The sequence below is a fragment of the Paramisgurnus dabryanus genome, chromosome 3, assembly GCF_030506205.2.
Source record: "Paramisgurnus dabryanus chromosome 3, PD_genome_1.1, whole genome shotgun sequence".
NCBI lineage: Eukaryota > Metazoa > Chordata > Actinopteri > Cypriniformes > Cobitidae > Paramisgurnus > Paramisgurnus dabryanus.
This window is the reverse complement of record NC_133339.1, coordinates 21,311,145-21,335,053: the sequence shown is the minus strand read 5'-3', so window position 1 is coordinate 21,335,053 and position 23,909 is coordinate 21,311,145. Positions and strand designations below refer to the sequence as shown.

Below are 23,909 nucleotides of genomic sequence, written 5' to 3'. Positions count from 1 at the left end.
CTTGCCAAATGCATAACTGTAAATGTAATCTTCATGTTTCTTAACATTCATGCACAAAAGTCAGAGAAAATTCACAGCTCATACAGCATACCATTTAATTTGATGATTTGTGATGACTAAGCACTTCGTCTCTTCATTGCTTATTTTTGAGAAAGTGTCAGGTCTGTTGCTGCACGCTGTTCATGAAACATTACTCAAGCTCGTCTCATCTTCATTTGCACATGCAGCCTGTTATTCTCCTCTGTTTGATAGTGGGTTTAGCCGTTCCTCTCTCTTTTATATTATGTTCTTGTCAAGTCAGTGTTGTTGGACTTCACAAATTGGCAGATTTCCGAGGATATTTCTTTCTCCGACACGTGGAAGTGAAGTTTTAGGTGAATATAAACTTGGCATGGCTTGCTAGGAACAGCAGTAGTCAAAAGATCAGAACTAAGATGACAGCTGAAAGATTCATAACAAGGTTTTCAGTTAGCATTTGTGTGTGGGGGGGATGTAAAGAAGGAAAATGTGAGTATATTTGCCAAATTGGTCTGTGTTTGATGGGATGTACATGTAGGTCAATATTTCAGAGTTACAGTATATTTTGCCAATACTAACAAGCAAACTAATTGTTTTGCCGATGTAAGTGCTGCAATGTATCTTCTGGAAGAATGTGCAAATGTGATAAAGAGTTTTTGTGTTTAGTAATAAGTAAGACATCGCTGTGGTGTAATAGTTATCCCAGAAGACTAAAGAGAAAAATAATAACGTTTCAAATGCTTTACTCTACAGTGGATATAGTATAGGGTTTAGATGATAAAACAACACTTCCCTGTCATACTTTAATGTCAGATCTCACTTCTCATCTTCTCTATTCTGTGCTGTTCTTCTCTCATCTCATTTCCAAAAAACTAAAAAAGATTTTTGTTGGTGTATCCTAATGGTTTATTAAATCATATAAAAAAAATATTTTAATAAACCATTTTTATGTAAACTGGTTAGTTTAGATGTTGACGCATGAATTGGCATATTTAAATGATCTTAATATTTTTATAGTATCAATTTGAATTAACGCTGTATGTGACTTCTGTACAGTATGTTGCCATTGCAGTACAACATAAGGAAACATAAACATGAATTTAAATGTTTAGTCGAATGGTTCTCAAACTGGCGAACATGCCCCACTGGGGGCCCCGAGATTGTGCCAGGGGGCCCAAATTTTATAAAATATTTTATCAAATGTATTTTTATAAAATACATTAATTTATTATTAATTCTGTGTAATTAAACCTCATAAAAATATGGCTATAACCAACAGCACCACACTGTATATTTTTTAAGTTTTGTTTAATTCAAATGTTATGTTTTAGCATGTTTTATGTCATAAATTGTCTTTGGCGAGGCCACAAAGGGGACAAGTGAGGCCCACCATACAAAAGGGGGGATGCACGCGAAAAAGTTTGAGAACTACTGGTTCAGTCAAACTTTACATTCTGTCTGTCTCTTTTTTTATTTCTCTTTATTTTATTTTATTTATTTTATTCAAGGCTATCATAAAGCTATTGTCCATTTTAAGGAACACATGGTAGTTTATGGATAAAAATAAAAACAAGTAGATGCTTAAGCAGGTATGAGACAGAGGAAATTCTAAGGCCAAAGTCATTTTCAAAGATAAATTATATAAGAATATGGATGAGGAGACAGGGGACATTGAGCACTGATGTGAATAATGGTTTGTTTGAACTGTTTTGTCTTTAATAATAATTTCAATTTCTCCTGCATCTGAAACAAAGCTCAAAAAGACCATGAAATGTGCAATAAAGCAAAACACAATAGGCAGGGAACATTCTTGCTGTCACTGGATCATATATATTTGTTCCGGTTGATAAACCGATGGAAAATAAACTCTTTCATACACATAAAAGAAGGCAGCACAGTGGATGTACAACCATGAATTCTTCTTTATTTGACTTTGTTTATTAAGATTTACTGGAGCTGATAGCACAATTGATTTTAAAGCCCCACTGAAGCAGCATATTGTACAGCTTCAGCCTAAATACAAAGAAAATTAGTAACTTATTCCACATTCACATTACACTGCACTCGGTCTGTGCTCTTATATTAGCTTTTCTGCTCTGGTTTGTTATTAGAGCACCTTAGAGTCCTATTACACTTACACCCATGCTGTATTCCATGTTTTTAGTTTGAAGAAGTATTAAATTTGTTATAACAATGTATTTTTCAACATTAAATTAAGCTATTTGTATCCCTATATTAAATTATAACAACATAATGACATAATGACACATATTAGGGTGTTAAAGTATTTAGATATCTTAAACTTTGAAAAAATATTGAGTTTTAACCTACAGTTGGATAAATAGAATCAGCCGCTGGGTTATAAATGAACTATTCTGGATTGTTTAATCCCATGGTTGAGTACCAACAACAGGACAGAGGTTTATTTACAGTGTAACCCAACAGTTGGTCATGTCTAATATTAACCCAACCATGGCTTAAAACAACCCATTATTTCTGTGTAGATTTTGGTAAGGCTGAATTTTCAATGAGTGCACCGATTTAATGTTTTGACTTTCTTATTATTATTTTTGTTATTAAAACTCCTATTTGGATTTGTATATTTTCCAAATGGTTATTTTTATGAATATGGTGTATGTGCATTATTTACAGAAATGTGAAGTGTGTACTTTGGGATTGAATGAAATGACATTGAGACATTTAGCTGAATTAAATAGCATATTTACTTTTGTGGGTTTTCTTCTTGCAGCATATACCATATTTCTTTAAAAAACTTACCCTAATGAAAAGAAAGTACATTGGCATTGAATTATTTCTCAAAATGACTAAATAGATTTTACCCCAGCAACTGTATAAAAATAAACCAAAGCAGCATCACTATCGATCATCTACTGTAATATTGGTTGTGGGTGGAAATTAGAAAAACTAATTAAGAACAGCTTCAGTACAGAGAGAAAAAAGATTAATATCTAGAAAAAAATGGGCAGGCTGGAATGCAATCAGCCATCTAATTTCTACAATATATATACAGTATATGCATTCATCATATTTAAAGTTGTACATAATATCATTGAGGAAATATTTGAGGAGGTCAGATGCAAAAGCCGTTAAATGCCGTCAAATGCTAGACTATAAAAATAAGTTTTTAGGCCAGATTAAAAACAGCAAGTGTTTGAGCCTGTCTAATATAAAGAGTTATTACACGGCTCTCTGGAATGCTTGATTCTGATTGGTCAGTTGAGTCATTTGCAGGTTCGTTCTTTTCAAATAATAACCGCTCCAAAATAATAACGCATAGCCGGTACTACTTGAACGATTTAAATCGCTCCGCGCCAATAAAGATTACTGTTTGGCGCCATCTTGTGACAAACACTGGACAACCACAACATTTTGACATTAATTTTAACATGTACGGAAAAAACAAAACATTTAAACAGTGGATAGAAGAACGAACAACGACAAGACACAGAGAGCTTACTGAGACTGAACTTGACAAAATAGAGCATGACAGCTACGAAGCCAACACACAAAAAAATACAGGATGGGCATTAAAACTTCTCAAAGACTGGCTAAAAGAGAAAAAAATGGAGACAGACAAGTATGAAGCTGAGGATCTTAATAAGGTATTACGATCATTTTATGCATCTGTGCAAAGTTTCGCGGAAGGATAAAAATGTTAATTTAAAACAAATATGCCAATAAAATGTTTCAAATTCATATTCATGTCCAGTTTTTTTTTTTTGTGGCAAGTAGCCGTGTAATAAGCGGGATAATGTAGAGGCAGCCGGTAGTTATCGGGAAATAAGCCCCTTTAGTGTGATACAAGACCCTCCGCTTCGCGTCACACTGTCGGGGCTTATTTCCCGATAACTACCGGCTGCCTCTACATTATCCCTTACGTAAACTATTCCAGAGCTTGGGTCACTCTTGCTCTTCAACTGTACCCGTGGTACAGCTAGAGGCAAATGGTCAGCAGACCGAAAGTGCTCTTGGTGGAGGATACAGATTAATCAAATCAGTAAGATACCTTGGTGCTAAACCATTAAGAGATTGAATAATGAACAAACGTGTATTAAAGGGATAGTTCATCCAAAATTTAAAATTCTGTCATCATTTGCTCACTCTTATGTTGTTGCAAACCTGTATAAATTTCTTTGTTCTGATGAACATGAAGGACGATATTTAGAGGAATGTTTGTAACCAAACCAATCATGACCCCCATTCACTTCTCAATATAAAGAATGTCTGTAGAAATTACAGTATTACTACAGTATTACTAGCAGCTGGTTGCCAGTACCTTACTGTAGATTTTACATTTATGTTATTTACTGGCAACAGTTTATTCAAAGTTAAATAAACATGAAACATTTTCAGTCTTTATCTTCTACAGTAAGTTACTGGCAACCAGCTGCATAATTACAGCAATTTTAGTAGTAATAGGAGAAAAAAGAATATTATAGAAGTGAATGGGGCTCACGAACGGTTTGGTTACAAACATTTCTCAAAATATCTTCCTTTGTGTTCATCAGAACAAAGACATTTATACAGGTTTTGTGAGGAAATATGGACAAGAAATGAACACAGATGCAGACGTGAACAAATAAGTGATTTAATAACAAAACAGGGGAAAAACAAAACCCACGAGGGGGCAAAACAAGACATGGCAAGCACAACACTAGACTAATACTAAACTAAACAGGAAATTAAACAAACTAGACTAAATGACTCTCAAATACTTACAAAATGCAGACACAGGAACCGACAAGAAGCAACAAGACGCACGAGCACAGAACTAATGATTGACACAGCTGAAATTAATGACAAGTAAGGGAGCGGGTAAAAAGTGACGAGACCCGGGAAATGCATGGTCAGAATAATTCAATACTAAAACCACGCATTTCCCACATAGAACATGGTACTGCCAGGACCCCGAACACAAAGACTAGATATAATTAAACACATGATTTTGACGGATCCTGACAGGTTTGTAACAACATGAGAGTAAGTGATGACAGAATTTAATTTCTTTAATCTCTTTAATGAACAGTTTTCTTTAATATTTAATATTTTTTATATTTCAGCATTATTCCAGTTTGAGGAGTAGTTCACTTTAAAATTGTCCCCATTGACTTGAACATAGGGGACCAAACTCCTTTAAAAAAGCTGTCAAAAATTGTTGTGATTTTAGTTTGTGATACCTAATGCATTACTACCCATATCTCACGGCAAGTCGTGTTATAGTCACATTTTTTTATTAATTTATTTGTGCTATTGACACGATTTTCCACTTTTTTCTGTGCCCCTGGAGCACAAATGTTTTTTTCGTGGCACACAGCATGAATTTGTAGAAAATGTTCTTTATGTATCGTGTCATTTGATATTTTTTTTAATCATTGTTTTTCCTATTTTAAAATCATTGTTGCTTTGGGTTAGGATTAGATTCGTGGTTTGCATTAGGATGAAATTTTATGTATTGGTTTCTACATGTTTTTCGTCAGCTTTTAAAAACTATTCTCACCTGGAGTTGGGGTTAGTTGGGGTTTGGGTTAGGATGTCGCAGAAAGTGATTCTAACCCTAACCCCAAGCGACAATGGTAAAAAAAGGAGGACTAACAATGAGAAAACAAAAATATAAAATTACACGATACAGAAAAACGTGCCACTGTTTCTAGAAATTCATCCTGTTTGCCACGAAAAAGACGTTTGTGCTCCAGGGGCACGAAAAAGAGCAGAATTTTGTGTCAATAGCATGAATACATTCATCAAAAATATCGTGACTATAACACTAATTTCCATGAGAGTGCATTAGCTGATAACAAATGTAATGTAATGTAATCTTGTAAAAGTAAAATTGATATGATTGTCAAGATTTTCCATACACTGCATATGCCAGTTCTCACGCAAAGGTTGTGATCTATAAAAAACTAACTTGATGGGAAAATGGGCTTGCATTGCGGGATCTGAGGATAATTCATGTACGCACACTTGCAGATGATCTGTAATTTTTTTATAAAGGGAACATTGCTTTGTTTTATAGGTCTTAATATTTTTTGGTTGATGCAATTTTTGGCTCTTGTGCGTACGTACAATTTTAGTAGGGATACACACAATTTTATAAATGAGGCCAATGTGACTTCTGCAGTGAACACATGTACTGCAAGTCATGAACACACACACAAACACTTGGAGCTATTACTGCTACTGGGGAAAACGTCTTGCTTAAGGGCATCTCTCAAAACCGGTGATCTTCGGGTTACAAGCCCAACTCTCTAACCATTAGGACATGACTGCCCTAAAAATGTGGATTGGTTGCTGATTTTAGTATGATGCTTTCTAATCTATGTTCTCTGCTGAAAATCTGCTTAAAGTTCCAGCACCAATTAATTAACTTGCACCAGCTAAATAAAGCCTTTGTTTATTTAGCTTTTAGATGCATAGCAGATTTGAGTACTCTTGGTGTAGATAGAGCCACAACTGGTTTATTGTGCACCATTAAATCAGAATAATGTATGAAGGCTTGATTTAGAACACAAGGGCTTACGACTTCAACTTTCTAGTTACCACCTCAGGGTAAGTGTGTGAGTTAATTATACTCTTCTTGTGTTGTAGAAGGTGGGGGGTGTTGCGTGACATGACATAACTTCTCATCCACCATCTCCACCTCACTTATCCTGCCTTCCTTCAGGCACTGTCATTCTCTGTCTGACCTTCATAGACTCTTTTATTGCCTTGGCTTTTTGCAAAAGCAGCAGTTCAGCAGTGTTTCAGAGAGCTCTTGTGACAGGTAAAGATGCTTTGGTTGGGAGCAAACCTGGGGCTAAGTGACAATGGCCCTGCATGGGTCACCAGTGGAGCGATAGATAGATAGATAGATAGATAGATAGATAGATAGATAGATAGATAGATAGATAGATAGATAGATAGATAGATAGATAGATAGATAGATAGATAGATAGATAGATAGATAGATAGATAGATATGGGCATTTAGAGATAGCTCACCATGTAGCAACTCCTCTGTTTCATGCCTGGTTATGTGATCTATGGAGCTGCCATTCTCCATCAGGTGCTGAATCAATATTGCCATGGGCAAAAAAGTAAAGAAAAGAAGTTGATTGATCGGCTTAGCTTCACGGAGCATGTTGCCAGCACCGCTCGCTCTTGTAGATTCATCCTCTACAATATTAGGAAAATTAGACCTTTCCTAGATGAGCATGCTACGCAGGTCCTGGTCCAAGCTCTTGTCCTGTCCAGGCTGGACTACTGCAATGCGCTACTGGCAGGAATTCCAGCCTGCACGACCAAACCCTTACAGATGATTCAGAACGCAGCGGCAAGAGTGGTCTTCAATGAGCCAAAGAGGGCGCACGTCACTCCTCTCTTTGTCAAGTTACACTGGCTTCCTATAGCAGCCCGCATCAAATTTAAGGCTTTGCTCCTGGCCTTTAAAACCACCACTGGGTCAGCACCCCCTTACCTTCGCTTGCTTATAGAGCCTTTTGTACCCTCTCGATCACTGCGCTCTGCCACCGAGCGACGACTTGTGGTACCATCTCAAAAAGGGAAGAAAACACTAACGCGTACCTTCTCAGGAACTGTCCCACAACTGTGGAATGATCTGCCGGTTGTGACACGATCAGCTGACACTGTAGCTGTCTTTAAGACTCGGCTAAAAACCCATCTCTTCCACCATTACCTAACTTCCTAATTACAGATTTACTATCTTTATTTAGTTACCCTTTTCTTTATCTCTTTCTCTATCTACCTTCCTCTTTATCTAAAAAAAAAAAAAAAAAAAAAAAAAAAACTACTAACATACCCTTGGCTATGTATATTGTGTTGGACTTGATGAGACTATTTCCAGTGCACTTATGTATTGCTGTCCTATGTTGCCATAATTGCTTCTATTGTTTACCTCACTTGTAAGTCGCTTTGGACAAAAGCGTCTGCTAAATGACTAAATGTAAATGTAAATGTAAGTTGGTGAGAGGATAATAGAAATAGCATTTCCTTCCCTGTGGTAAGCATTTGGGTTAAGCTCACACATCTCTTTAAGTTTTAAGTGAGTTTGTGACACATTTACATAGTATAGAGGCTTCTGTCTATTCATCTCTGGGTTTCTTTGCTTTTTAGAAGTTAAGTTTAGGTTATGTTTGATGGTTTAAGCTTAAAATTGTAGCAACCTTGTCTTTGAGATGATGATATTAACTTTTGTCAGTTCCATTATGTTTAGTTATGTTGGCTTTTGATGTTAAGTCAACAAAGCAGTAATGAATCTAATCAGCCTGTGGCATCCCACTTAACATTAATATTTTAATATGTAGCTAATCTTTTTTCCTTCTGGTTTTATATTCATGGTCTTTTCTACCTTTATGAGGGAATATTTTTCTAGCAATAGACTAATATGCAGTGTCATCCTTTCATGTTTAATAAATTAGTTAATATAAAGTCAAAATTGATTCATGTGTTATGTTAAAAATATAACTCAGCATGAAATGGAATATTAAGGGGGCGTGCACACTAAAGCTTTAACGCCCGTGGCCGGCGTATGTTTTTAATTGTTTCCAATGGAAGCTCTGCGTTTTTCAAATAAGCTACCAGTGTTAGGAACGACAAACACAAGGATCCCAGCGCAGAGGTGTTTTATTCAAGGTATGTATAAGAGATGACACCAATATGAAAGTCAATATGTATAAGAGAAGACACTCTGTGTTCGTGGAGATGTAAGCGAGGAGGAGACAACTCAGGCGAGACGGGCTCAACGGAATCCCTTCGGGAAAGGCTCAGAGTGGGAAACACAGCACAGCCGTAGAACATCCACTCACACATCCAAAATCCTCAGAGAAGAAATCCTGGTGGGGCACAGAGAGAGAGAGAGAGGCGGTCAGAGTCTTCAGCAGAGTCTGTGCTGGACAGCGCACAGCGGCAGTCCGAGCCTTACGCAGAATTACGCGCCCGAAAGCGCACTGCTGCTGGACAGCGCAAGAGGTAGACTGGCGCTCGGAGAATCCACAGACAGAGAGAACACTGAGGCTTGACAGTGACACACCACTCGGGAGAGGCTGACAGCAGGGCTCGAAGTCTAACGGGGTAAAGGCAGCAGAGAGCACGGTGAGTAATACAAAATGAGAACAAGAGACAGAAACTAAGGCACGACAGGACTAGAACTAGACAAGCTAGCGGGCAGGAACATACTAAGACGAACTTGCAAAGAGCATGGGAAACGAAGGGAATTTAAATCAAACCGGATGGGTAAACAAATGAGAATCAGGTGTGGGACGCCGGTGAGAAGAGTCAGAGATAATGAGGTCACCAGGTGGAAGGCGCGCACGCGTGGAGCTGTCAAAACATAAACACAACACAACACATGGTGAAACAAAAACAAAGCGGCCAATGAGACCGAAATCATGACAGGACTCCCCTCCCACGACCGTCACCGGGCGGTCCATGAGGAGGCTCACCCCGTCGCCGGCGGAGATCCTCTATCAGCCCAGGGTCCAGGATGTCCCGGGCCGGTACCCAGCACCTCTCCTCCGGACCATAGCCCTCCCAGTCTACAAGATATTGAAATCCCCTACCCCGGCGACGCACATCTAGTAGGGACTTAACTGTATACACGGGAGCCCCATCTACAAGCTGAGGGGTGGGAGGGGCAGGGGCAGAGGGAACGGGGTTGAGGTGGGAAAAAAGAACCGGCTTAAGTTTGGAAACATGGAAAACGGGGTGATTCCCGACCGAGTGCTGGGGGCAATCTGAGCCGAACCGTCACGGGGTTAATAACCTTCACTATGCTGTATGGCCCAAGGAATCGAGGAGCCAGCTTGCGAGAGGGCTCACGGAGAGGTAAATCCCTGGACGAAAGCCATACTTTCTGCCCACAGATAAAACGGGGCGCAGGTCTACGGTGACGGTCGGCCGCGGCTTTGGTTTGTCTGGAAACCTGACGTAAAGTAAATCTAGCCCTCCTCCAGGTGCGTTTGCAACGACGGACGAAGGCCAGCGCAGACGGGACCACCGCTTCAGGTTCTTGGGACGGGAATAAAGGAGGCTGAAATCCCATGGACGCCTCAAAAGGGGACATGTTGAGAGAGGAAACAGGGAGAGAATTATAGGCGTATTCAACCCAGGGTAACTGTTGGCACCAGGAGCTCGGATATTGTGATGTCAGACAGCAGAGAGCTCTACCTAAATCTTGGTTAGCCCGTTCACATTGCCCGTTGGTCTGAGGATGATACCCCGAAGACAAGCTAGCTGTGGAGTCTATTTGTCTACAAAATTCCTGCCAGAAACGAGAAATAAACTGAGGACCCCTATCTGAAACAACGTCTGTGGGCAGACCATGTAAGCGAAAGACGTGTTCGATCATGACCTGGGCAGTTTCCTTAGCAGTGGGTAATTTGGGTAAAGGGACAAAGTGAGCCGCCTTGGAGAAGCGGTCAACAATGGTCAAAACAACAGTGTTTCCCTTAGAATTAGGCAAATTGGTTACAAAATCGATAGCGATATGTGACCAAGGACGAGAGGGAATGGGTAATGGTTTAAGCAGACCAATAGGGGCTTGATGAGAGGCCTTGTTACGGGCACAAACCTGACAGGCTAACACAAACTGTCTGACATCGGGACCCATAGAGGGCCACCAAAAACGCTGACGTACGGTAGCTAACGTTCTCCGAACCCCTGGATGGCAAACAAACTTGGACTCGTGACCCCACCGGATAACCTCGGAGCGAAGCGCATTCGGAACCCACAATCGACCCGCTGGGCACCCCTCTGGCACTTCCCCCTCCCGGCCGGCCCGTCTCACCCGTTGTTCTATTCCCCAGCGCAGGGCACCCACCACCCGCCCCTCCGGGAGGATGGTTTCGTCCCCAGCGGAACCGGGGCTTTCGAACAAACGAGAGAGAGCATCGGGCTTTGTATTCTTGGAACCGGGCCGGTACGAGAGGGTGAAGTTAAATCTGTCAAAGAAGAGCGCCCAACGAGCCTGACGAGAAGATAACCTCCTGGCTGAACGGATGTATTCGAGATTCTTATGATCCGTCCAGACCAGGAAGGGCTCCGAGGTCCCCTCTAACCAGTGACGCCACTCACCCAAAGCCAGTCTGACCGCCAGCAGCTCCCGATTGCCTATGTCATAATTTCGCTCTGCTGGGTTTAACCGATGGGAGAAAAAGGCACAGGGATGCACCTTGCCATCCTTAGCAGACCGCTGAGACAAAACGGCGCCTACCCCGACATCCGATGCATCCACCTCCACAATAAATTGAGCAGCCGGATCTGGAATAGAGAGAACAGGAGCAGAGATAAACCGGGACTTTAAATTATCAAAGGCATCCTGAGCACTGGAATTCCAAACAAATCTCTCCTTAGTGGAAGTGAGAGCAGTAAGAGGTTGAGCAATCTGACCATAATTTCTGATAAATCGCCGGTAAAAATTGGCGAAACCCAGAAATCTTAATAATTCCTTACGGGAGTCGGGGGCTGGCCATTCGGCCACCGCTTTGATCTTGGCTGGGTCAGGACGGATCTCACCGGGGGCAACAACAAAACCCAGGAACGAAACTGACTTACGATGGAATTCGCACTTCTCCGCCTTGACATACAGCTTATTTTCTAACAGCCGGCGTAAGACTCGGCGGACATGCTGAGTGTGTTCCTGCATAGAGGGAGAAAAGATGAGAATATCATCTATGTACACAAAGACAAACTTGTTAATCATGTCTCTCAGCACATCATTGACCAGAGTCTGGAAGACAGAGGGGGCGTTACAAAGGCCGAACGGCAGAACGCAGTACTCAAAGTGTCCGGTAGGGGTGTTAAAGGCTGTCTTCCATTCATCTCCCTCTCTTATTCGCACCAGATGATAGGCGTTGCGTAAATCTAGCTTAGTAAAGACCTGCGCCCCCTGCAGGAGCTCAAACGCAGTAGACATTAAAGGAAAGGGGTACCTATTCTTAACAGTAATGTCATTTAAACCCCTATAGTCAATACAAGGGCGCAGGGAGCCGTCTTTCTTGCCAACAAAGAAAAACCCCGCCCCTGCGGGCGAGGTGGAGGGACGGATGAGACCGGCACGCAGGGCATCATTAATATACTGGTCCATAGCCTTTCTCTCAGGACCCGATAAGGAATAAAGTCTACCCTTAGGCGGAGAAGTGCCGGGGAGGAGATCAATAGCACAATCATATGGCCGGTGAGGAGGAAGGGAGGTGGCCCGGGCTTTACTAAACACCTGAGCGATATCCGCATACTCCGCCGGGACCCCGGTCAAATCGACCGCCGGAACCTGAGGAAGAGAAAGAACAGAACCAGAAACAGCAGAACCAAGACAAGACACATGACAAGACTGGGACCAAGACAAAATAACACTATGCTGCCAATCAACGTGAGGATTGTGTTGCGCTAACCAACCATGCCCTAAAATAATAGGAGACAGAGAAGCATGAAGAATATGCAACACAATCTCTTCACGATGATTGCCAGACACAGAGAGACTCACAGGGGGAGTGCAATGTGTGATCCGCGCCATCTGCTGCCCCTTTAGGGACCAGACATCCAAAGGGGATTGAAGAGGGACAGCCGGGAGATTCCAGGAGCGGACCAGAGCCTCGTCAATGAAGTTGCCCTCCGCACCAGAGTCGAGGAGGGCGGTGGACGAATGATCACGCCCAGCGAAGGACAGCATGACGGGGAGCTGGGTGCTGGAAACAGGGGAGAGTTTAGAAGATGTAGCGCCCACCAGGACTCCCGGACTCACTGGTGGGCAGCGGCTTTTAACGGGCAGGTCCTAGCAAGGTGTCCGGGTCTCCCGCAGTAAAGGCAGAGGGCATTCTGCAGCTGCCTCTCTCTCTCTCTCTGTGACAGGCGCATGCGCCCCAGTTGCATAGGCTCAGGTTCGATAGGTGGTGAGATCGAGGAAGAGGACGACACCGTAGGCTCCTCCATGACGACCCGCTGGCGGAGAGAGCGGCGCTGATTACGAAGTAGCCTCCGACCCTCGACCCGGAGAGCTAAATCAATGATGGCCTCTAGAGAGGGAGGAAGATCATGGACCGCGATTTCGTCCTGGAGAGCATCAGACAGCCCCTCAACGAACTGCGCACGAAGAGCCGCTTCATTCCAGTGGCAGGCAGCCGCTAAGGTCTTGAATTCTATGGCGTACTCGGTGACAGTGTGTCTTCCCTGAACCAAGCGAGCCAACCGAGCCGCGGCGGCGTCCCCGCGCACTGAGCGTTCGAAGAGCTTTTCCATCTCTTCGCGGAATTCGTCGAAGGACCGGCAACAAGGATCACGGGCATCCCAGACGGCCGTAGCCCAGTCACGTGCCTTTCCGACCAGAAGGGTGATTACATACGCCACTCGGGTGCTCTCAGAGGAATAGCGGCGTGGCTGAAGTGCAAATACCAGGGAGCATTGTGAGAGAAACGCTCGGCAGGAGGCTGGATTGCCATCATACGGTGGTGGGGCTGAGGCATGAGGCTCCGTCTCCAACTGCTGACTGGTCTGTGAGGCTTTCTGCTGAACCTGGTCAAGACGGGAGGAAAGGTCGGACATGCGCGTGAATAAATCCTCGACTTCCTGTGAAGTGGTGGTGAGACGGGCCGAGTGTTGGCCTAACCATGAGCCTTGCTGCGTAAGTGCCTTCCGGAGCGCGTCAACCTCCGCGGGATCCATTCTTGGCAAGTTCGTTCTGTTAGGAACGACAAACACAAGGATCCCAGCGCAGAGGTGTTTTATTCAAGGTATGTATAAGAGATGACACCAATATGAAAGTCAATATGTATAAGAGAAGACACTCTGTGTTCGTGGAGATGTAAGCGAGGAGGAGACAACTCAGGCGAGACGGGCTCAACGGAATCCCTTCGGGAAAGGCTCAGAGTGGGAAACACAGCACAGCCGTAGAACATCCACTCACACATCCAAAATCCTCAGAGAAGAAATCCTGGTGGGGCACAGAGAGAGAGAGAGGCGGTCAGAGTCTTCAGCAGAGTCTGTGCTGGACAGCGCACAGCGCTTGCCGGTTTTTCCGCGCTCTGCGCTGAGCGTCGAGAGTTGAAAGAGATTCAACTTTAGGTGAAAAGCTCCGCTCGTCAATGTCAGTTCTCACATGGACGTCCAATCACAGTGGAGGAGGCGCGGGACAAATATCACAACATCCAACCGACTCACAGTTCAAGTATCGCAGCTACACTGAAAAAAGTGCACAACGCATGTCATTACTCTAAAGAAGTTTTTATATTTGATCTAACTCAAAAAAATACATTTTCTGTCCAGCCATCAGTTTTATGTAAAAAATGTGTTTGATTTAAATTAAAAGTAAGTCCTGTTGGTGTAAAGTAAATAAATTTCTGTAAATTAAAGTAAAAATATTAGTTTCCATTGTCACGTGACTTACGTAACGTCATCCTGGTCGTGCGTGAGGACGTTCAGCTGAAGTTCAGCTTTCCGCCATCTTGTTATACACTGCACCGATGGATGAACTCCGCGTCGTACAATGGGATTCAAGAAAATTGGTAAGTAATTTTAAACATACGTTTTGGCGTATTATTAACATTATACATGTGTGATTGTACTGTTGTTTTACATACGGTTAGTATTACTTAGTGGTGTACCGGTCGGATCGCAGTTGATTGAGCATGACGGTTCGGCTCACATGCGATTCGCGGATTAATGCGCAAATTAAAATAGGAAACGTTTAATCATTTGCACGTGTTTTAAAGGCTTGCAGATGTTAATACCAAAGTGATTTTAAACAATTTCACAGCAAAAAGGCGCTAAAGTGGGCAGTTTATATACGCATGCGGATGAAAGTGTCTATATGCCCTTCAAAGATAAGAACTCTTGATGTGTAAACTTTAGCGACAGTTTTTCTACTTTGCCTCATACTGTAGTCGATTAAAATGCATTTGGCCAATAGAGCAATGCGACTGTTTATGCTGCATCTCCTTCCGGAAGCGCTGTTTGAAATTCGTGCTCCGTTTCTGTGTAATATTATGCACTCAAAACTGCACACGTGGAGAGACGAGCAAACATAAAATCTTTCGGTTCTTGACAGGGTCCATACAAACAAAATGATCTCCAAAGTATTCTTTTTTTTAAATAAAAACTTTTGTTTATGTCACAAGATGTAGTGAACATGTAAATGTCTAGCAATTATCTATTATTTGTTCAGGCCAATCATATCCCATCCCTGGAGAGACATCAGCAAACATTATGACAAAGACGTTTGCCTTACGCAGACAAGAGATTGTGGAAAACCAACCTACTGTTCAAGAACTGCAAGAAAGATTGCCAGAGGAGGTAAAAGCATTTATTTTATTATAAAATGTTAAAATGTGACTTGTACTGAATTAACCATAGTTTTTACCATAGGATGTAGTGCTTTTGAAAATGTCTTAGATGCTCTAATTATATATTCATTCAATGTTTTGTGTGTATATCTATTTTACAACTAGTTCTAGAAATAATTTTTTCAGAAGTGTATTTTCTGTTTCTCTTACTTTCAGATTAATGCAGAATTGCGCATCACGATCTTACCTTGAAAATCAAGATTTATGGCCTCTTTAGACAGACAGAGCTCTCATGTTATTAGGAGCAACGGTGGAGTCCTCCATGAAAAACTAAGGACACTATTAAAGTTATGGATCAGGTATTGGTTGCATGCGAACAAAATTGCTTGTGGCAATTAATTTAGTAGTATTTTGGTCTAAAATAAACAATACATCTTGAACATTTTGTAGAGTCTGGACGTAGAAATCAGAAGAGAAAGCCTGCTGAAGTGCCTGATTCATGTACGATTCATGTGAAGATGCAAGCTGTCTGATCAAAGAATACCAGGTAATGTTGACAATGCAAACTACTGAAATTTTCTCCAACCATGTTTGCCTTAAAGGGATAGTTCACCTTAAAATAAAAAATCTGTCATCATTTACTCATCCTCATGTTGTTCTAAACCTGTATGAATGTCTTTTTTTTGATGAACACAAAAAAAATATTTTGAGAAATGATGGTAAACACACAGCAGATAGTGACCATTAACTTCCATAGTAGGAATAAAAAAATATGATGGAATTTAATGGGTACCGTCAACTGTGTGCTTACAGTCATTTATCAAAATATTTTCTTCATTTATCACAATACTTCCAAAATATTTTTCCTACTATAGAAGTCAATGAAAACTATGCTGTGTGTTTACCATCATTTCTCAAAATATCTTCTTTTGTGTTCTTCAGAAAAAATACATTTATACAGGTTCAGAACAACATGAGGATGAGTAAATGATGACAGAATTTTCATTTTAAGGTGAACTATCCCTTTAAAGGAAAACACCACAGTTTTCCAATATGTTATGTTCTTACCTCAACTTAGACAAATTAATCCATCCCTATCTTTTTTCAATAAGTACACTTAATCTTTGTACAGTGTGTCGTAAATGTGTTAGCATTTAGCCAAGCCCTATTCATACCTTAGGTTCCAAACAGGGATACATTTTGAAGCCACCAAACACTTCCATGTTTTCCCTATTTAAAGACTGTTACATGAGTAGTAACATGAGTAAGTATGGTGGCACAAAATAAAACGTGATTTTCTAAGCGGATAAAAAGTGAGAACTATATTGTATGGCGGAAGAGCACTTAGTTTGCAGCACTCTGACCTCGGTCGCAGTAACATCATCAGAACTCTCCCTCAAATTCTAAAAAAAGGGGGACTAGTCAGGTATGATGGTGTAACTGCATGCTGTTTGGATCCTAAGGAGTGAATGGTGCTAAGCTAAATGCTTAACATATGCACGCTACAGCAATTAAAGTATTAGCCCACTTCTGAATTAAACATTCCTCATAATTTACTCACGTCCATGTCATCTAAGATGTTCATGACTTTCTTTCTTAACTAAATAAAAGAAATTAAGTTTTTGATGAAAACATTCCAGGATTATTCTCCATATGGTGGACTTCAATTACACACAAATGGCTGAAGTATTCTTCAGAGAATTTACGCTGTATGTCCTACGCCTTCCCTATTCTACTTACGGAACAAACGCTCGCAGCACCAGTTCTGTTTTTTCTGTAAGTAGAATAGGGAAGGCATAGGACAGGGCTATTCAAATCTTACCCTGGAGGGCCAGAGCACTGCAGAGTTTAGCTCCAACCCTGATCAAACACACCTGAGCAAGCTAATCAAGGTCCTCATGATCACTAGACAATCACAGGTGGGTAAGTTTGATTAGGGTTGGACCTAAACTCTGTAGTGCTCCGGCCCTCCAGGGTAAGATTTGAATAGCCCTGGCGTAGGACATACAGCGTAAGCTCTTTGAAGAATACAGAAAGCTGAAGCAAGGCGATCATTTGTGTCTATAAACCAAATACAGTTGTATTTTTTTTAAAGGGCCGATCATTTCTTTGATAAGACACTTATTCCTCGTCTGGTATAGTTTAAAGCCCTTTAAGCTGCACTGAAACTAATTTTTGTCGCCTTGGGGTTCTGAGCATGCGTCAAAACCGCCGCCATCTTATATCAGGGGCCTTGTCATAGGAAGTATCTAGGTAAAGCAGCTATCTCCGCCTGTACTTCGAATTCATGAACGATGCCAGACTTTTGTGCTGCGCATGGATGAAAGGGCTACTAGCACTATGCATTACAGTTAGAAAAAGTACATTTTCATAAAATCAAAACTTATTTTTTCCTGTACTAAAAACATGTCTGACTGTTGAAACGAACCAAAAGAAAACCAAGAAAATCGCGTTCATGGCGATTTATGGTGATTTTATTTCTGTTACACCATTGCGTACAATGACGCCGATGCGGGATTCCCCTGTTTCAAGATGGCGGCTCTGTTTGACGCATTCGGTCCAATGAACTGCCGTAGCCAAGGCGACATCTAGTGTACATATATATGCACAGTCCCTAAATTGGTCTCTGTTCTTGTATGTTTTTAGGCTGACAAGAGGGAAGAAGCGGAGAGGGAATTCAAAAAGACCATCATGGAATTTTTTGTGATCCGTGAAAGTGATGCTCCTAATCCTGCACTGGACATTTTCATTGATGATGTGGAGTAATAAATGAGTTGCCCTCTGTTGCATGTGCATGTTTGGACTCATTTGAACTGAACTTAAAATATCCTAATGGACTCAAATATACCTTTAAAGCCTTTCAAAAAAAAATGTCATGGACGTAGACAGTAAGCAGATGAGCCGAAGGGTGCAGAACCCCTCTTCAAAACTGCAGGAGTAAATTTGTTTCCTTTGACCCAGCTACTGAAGGTACATTTTTGAGCCTTTTATACAACATTAACTGTAATACTGTTTACTAAACCTGATTTGTTTTATCTTGATTAAGTTTTATGGTTTATCTATCAACCATAACTGATTCTTATTTAGAATTTACATTTTATCCAGTGTGTCTACAAATACTAAAAACTGTTATACAGTATGTGTTTTTATAACAATACTATACATATTGTTGAAATGTTTTATGACAAATTGTCAAGATTATAATGTGTTGACACTGTTAGACAGTGTGTATTTGTACAAAAAAATGTATATTATGACAAAATAAATTGTCAAAAGTTTGATGCTTGAAGTCATTCATCTTAGACAGATGGTAAAATTACACATTCTGAAAGTAAATAAATTTCTTTATATTAAATTAATATTTTAAATTGTATTTGGTTAGATGTAAAGTAAAAATTTTGCGTCAACTTGTTGAATCAAATACATTTTTTAAGTTTAATGAAATGTCAAATATACTTTGTCTTAATGCATTAACGTAATTATTTTACTTTGTATTTGGTTGGATATTTGGTTTGATGTAAAGTAAAATAATTAGGTTAATGCATTAAGACAAAGTATATTTGACATTTCATTAAACTTAAAAAATGTATTTGATTCAAAGATACTTTTTGCTTTGGCTAAGTAATGGATAGTTCATTTTGTTCAAAGTAAAAATTTTAGGTTGATAAAAAGTAAAGTAATTAGTTGTAACAAGTTGACGCAAAATTTTTACTTTGATCCAATGAAACACTTTTTTCAGTGTACCAAAGAAAGCTGGCGCTCAGCTGAAAAACAGCTGGTAATAGTTGTCATCCAGTCGTTTTCAGCCGTGTTTAAAAGTTTTGGTGTCCACAACCCCTAAGAACTATATCAAAAGTGCACCAATTGACTTTGTCAGAATTTATTCCCACCTTAATTTCTGATCTGGTTAGCATTGTATCTTCTTAAATCTATGTTCTGCTTACCCACACAAATTGTAGTTTCAACAGTTTCCATGGAAACTAAACGTACTAGGATACTCCTACTTTACAGATTATGGATTGCTTCTATGATAGCTATAGCAAAAAGATATCATTTTGATTGTTCAGATATGTTTGAAGATGTGTAGTACGTTGACCTCAAGACCCCTGGGGAAATTTTTAGACATTACCTGCTCCAGTGGATTTCTGAATAGCAGTCAAACTAAATTGAGCAGTTAAGAGAAAAGTTGGGTTATATTCTTTAAATCTGGAACTGGTGAGCTGATACAACACAATACAATACAAAACGCTTATCAACTTTAATACTGTAGTGTAATACTCTTACATTCCTACAAAAACTGATGTAAGTGACTTTAGATAAATCACTCATGGCTTTTGTTTTAGCACAAGTTCTCTAAATAGATCTTTGCCTCAGATTCTCATCTTGTTGGATTTAACTTTGGAATTTTTGAGGTAAAATTTACAAGGATCTAATAATACCCATTAAGGACACAATATGGGTCTTGTTGAAAAAAAAATCACCACAAATGCAAAATATAAAACCTTAGCTCCCTTTTCACATCCACACTCAGAACTGATGTATCGCTGTAGTTTTATGTCCCATACAGTATGATATTTGTTAAGCAATAGATGTCTTAAAGGGTTAGTTCATCACAAAATTTAAATTTTATAATAAATAACTTACTCATGTGTCGTTCTAAACCTCCAAGTCCTTCGATTGAACATTTTTAGATATTTTTGATAAAAACCAGGAGGCTATAGTGACCCATAAACTGCAGTTGGATTTTCACAATCAAGCTCAGAAAATAATGAAAGACATTGTCAAAAAGGTCCATGTTCCATCAGTAGTTCAATAATAATGTTATGAAAGACGATAACACTTTTGTTGGCAAAGAAAACAAAACTAATGATTTATTCAACAATTTGTTCTCATCCATGGTCGTTCAGTGTGGGTTCATGAGCAGACTACGTCTACGACACATGCGTAATCGTGCATTTATACGGGCTGTTACAGTATTGTTTAAATGTTTGTATAATGGCTTAAATAAAAAAGGGGGAAAACATCAGCAGGTCACGCCAACAGGTCACGGGCATGCCTGAAAACATGTTCTGTTCACTTTTTAATGTCGTTGAAGAAATATTCACCCACAACTATATGTTCATATGTTTTTTTTTGTCTATATTAAATACAGGACAAAGTGCGTCATGGTGTCATGATAAAAAATGAAACCTGTCAAATTATGACTCATCCATTCCCCAATACACACTAAACAAGCTGCAGACGCATGATGCTTGCGTGTGAAACTGTTTAATGACTTTTCTATTGAATGCCGAATTCGGAAAATATGACTTTGGGAGATAAAAGCAAAAAAGCGTCTGTCTGGCAGCAGGGAAAATTAGTCGCCAGGCTGCCGGCAATTGTTTCAGTAATCCTGATGATCGGGGCCTGGACCTACGTTTTTCTCTCACACGTGGGATCAACAATGGAAGTCGCAAAAATCAACCGGTCGATCGCGCTTGATGTGTGCGACCACTTCTCTAAAGGATACTTGGATTTGTTTTTGAAAGTCAATTTCTGTCTATAAACATACCTTCAGTTCTATACATTTAAACCTGAACGCTTATCATTTTATCATTATTACTCTATGTACAGTAATTGATCCTATTTTCGAATAAGTGCGAAATTTGAAAAGTAACAAAAATATTCAAGCATTTCAAAAGAATAAATATTTTTTTCATTTAGCAACCCATGTTGTTACCAAAAATAAATATATTTTTTATATATTTAAATATACAAAAATACAGCTAGCTTTCCACAACCTAGCATTTATGAAAATTCCCTTGTACTTACAACCATGGTTCAGTTTTCGGTTAAACATTTGTTCATTAGTTGACAGATACATCTGCAATTCTAATTGTGTGCATGTTTGTGTTTTTTTTTCTAGATAATGTGTACAGAGAATGTCTTGCCAATGGCACCTGGGCAAAGAAAGGAAACTATTCACAATGTCAAGAAATACTCAATGAGGAGGTATGTGGTCAATAGACGTTGTTACAGATATTTATATATAGCTCATGATTGTTTAGATCATGATTGTGCATTAAACATTTTTAGCTGTTCTATTGGTAGACTGTGGTAGTGTGAAGCACCCATCATGACCCAGTTCTCAGAGCCAGCCTGCAAGAATTGCATTGTACAAATTGCACCAATTTTGTGGCCACATTTGCGTTACCTGCTTTGCATAATTCCTTCAGTTAACCAGGCAGTAAAATAACACAGATGGCGTGCGCAAATAAGCAGCACTATCAGTGGGCACAATCCATCCTTGGTAAATTTTCTTCTGAATATACGTACATGTTATATTAAGATGACCTTTGATGAACTGAACGGAATCAGATTTAAATCTAATGTCTCTATGTGAAAGAGTTATTGATGAATGAAGGACACTTAGGTAATGTTTCAGTAAGGGTTTTACTCATGTTGTAAAATTCTGATGACAGACCTTGTGCATTCATGCTAAGCGTCATAACTTGGAATAATGCAAGGCTGTCATGCTATGCTGATGGTTATAAAGTGTGGCTTATCTTTGTGCTGTTTAAAGTGTTTTTATGTTGTTCATTTCAACATTTACTTATACGGATTTTTACAGTTCTGATTAATCTCAGTATCTGTTAATCTCTGTTATTGTAAACTCCACTAAGAATAAATAACAACAAACTCTTTTTAAATAGTTTATTTATATGACAAGAAACATAAACAACACGTAGATTACATAGGAAACCAAAACATTTGTTATTTTCGACGAGGTAACAGAAACCGGAAGTAAAGTTCCGACCAGATGCCTAATCGTGTCCCCGCATGTGCGTCCGATGAATCGTCTATAGCAGGGATTCCCAAAGTGTGGTGTGCGCACCCCCAGGGGTACGCAAGCTGCCACCAGGGGGTGCGCAAGAGGAAAAATGTAATGGCGGTCTGTTTTTTTAAGTGGGATTTTTCCATACAGTAAATAAATAAAAAAATGAACAGTAAACATTTCCTTTGTAATCAACTATAATGAATTAGTTTTTGATAGAAACGTAGAAGACAGCTGCTGTCTTTTTCTACGCACTGCTCTTCTGTTATGCACTGCAGCCGCTGGCGCTATATGCGTGCCAACTCGTTTCATTAATTCCATATATATTATAAATATGCTTAACTGGCTGAAATCAGGGAAATTGTCAAGTGTGGGACGTCTTATGATAAAGTTGTTAGTCACGAAGGAGGAGAGGGACCAATAGAGAGAGACTTTATGGCAAAAATAGAAATAATGGGTTAGGGCACGTCTAATGCACAGGATACGCGAGCAATGTGTTTTCATGCATGGTAAAGAGACCGCCAATGAATTATATAATAAAATACATAAATACTTACAAAGACACTGTAGAGAACTTATTAAAAGCTTTCATTTAATTTTGTTTTAAACTTGAGCTGTTATAATGAATCTGCAAACTATTGTACACCTTTTGTGAATGATGGGTCTGCACATTGCACACGCATCTAGAAGGAGAGCGCACTGGTAAACATGAGGAAACTCTCAAATATCATCTATTAGCTGACGGCAGTAAGTGTACGTTTTTACCATAGTAAACTCGAATGGCATCTAAATATCACAGTGGTTAAACGCATACACGGGGGCGCGCATCATCTACGCTGAGCGTAGCTGCGTCTGGTCGTAGTTTCAGATGGTGCAACACGCGTAAATATTTTTCACAATGTCAGACGTAGCTAAGTTCGACGTAGGACTTACACCCAGCTTCTTAACGTCCAGCTGTTGCAACCGGCCCCTGGTTATTTGCGCATGATTAAACATGAGTCTTTAAAAACAAATCTTTTTAGCGTGGGGATTGGGGGTGCGCCAACCCGGTTGGGACATAGAAGGGGTGCGCAGGAAAAAAAGTTTGGGAACCCCTGGTCTATAGGTCATTAAAATGTACTTCATTAAAATAAAAATACTTTACTATTGTATTCCATTGCTCTGTTGGAAACACACACACACACACACACACACACACACACACAGAGTGTGGCTATTTGGCAGAGACACTGATGCTCCATGTCTGCAAGATTAATTGGCCATCCTTTGTTGTAATGGAAGTAACATGGGAGGGATTAATAATGCATGTACTTTTATCTGAACTCAAAGGAAGCAATTTAGGAAGGCGTGCTATAAGCCACTTTTCACACGGACTGAAGAAATAAGAAATCTCTCATCCAATCACTGGGGACGGAAGGGTCGGCTAGAAAGTCCAATGTTCAGATTTTTTATTTAGACAGCGGGGAGATTTTCCTCCAAAGCCAGTGGCTTTCTGAAGCATGTGAATGCTCATTGCTGAGCGAACTGTTGGAATTTATGTTCGCATTGTGTTTAACAATACAGCAACAGAGACCCTTTCAACAATGTCCTGCTATTACATTTACATTCAAGTCATGGACTTGAAGTTACATTCTCCAGACATGTTGGATACTGTAATGTTCATGCAGGAAATAACACGTTAATAAAAATGATCTTTAATTACATTACAACAGAAAGGCTAGGTTTAAAGGTCCGGTGTGGGTTTTTTCTTGGCATTTATTACACTGAAAAAATTATTCATTCAATTTA

The 23,909-nt window shown here is 40.0% G+C and overlaps 1 protein-coding gene and 1 long non-coding RNA gene across 2 annotated transcripts in view; both read left to right on the top strand.

Annotated features, from left to right (window-relative positions):
- crhr1 (corticotropin releasing hormone receptor 1) overlaps positions 1-23,909 on the top strand; it is a 150,392-nt gene that overhangs the window by 52,313 nt on the left and 74,170 nt on the right. Inside the window, exon 5 of the mRNA XM_065252717.1 lies at positions 21,213-21,298. Coding sequence (XP_065108789.1) covers positions 21,213-21,298 — 86 coding nt within the window. The remainder of the gene's footprint in view (positions 1-21,212; positions 21,299-23,909) is intronic.
- Positions 14,210-18,543, top strand: LOC135733921 (uncharacterized). The gene is made up of 5 exons (XR_010527057.2): positions 14,210-14,530; positions 15,190-15,317; positions 15,524-15,666; positions 15,758-15,854; positions 17,954-18,543. It is a non-coding gene; the product is annotated as an uncharacterized lncRNA (long non-coding RNA).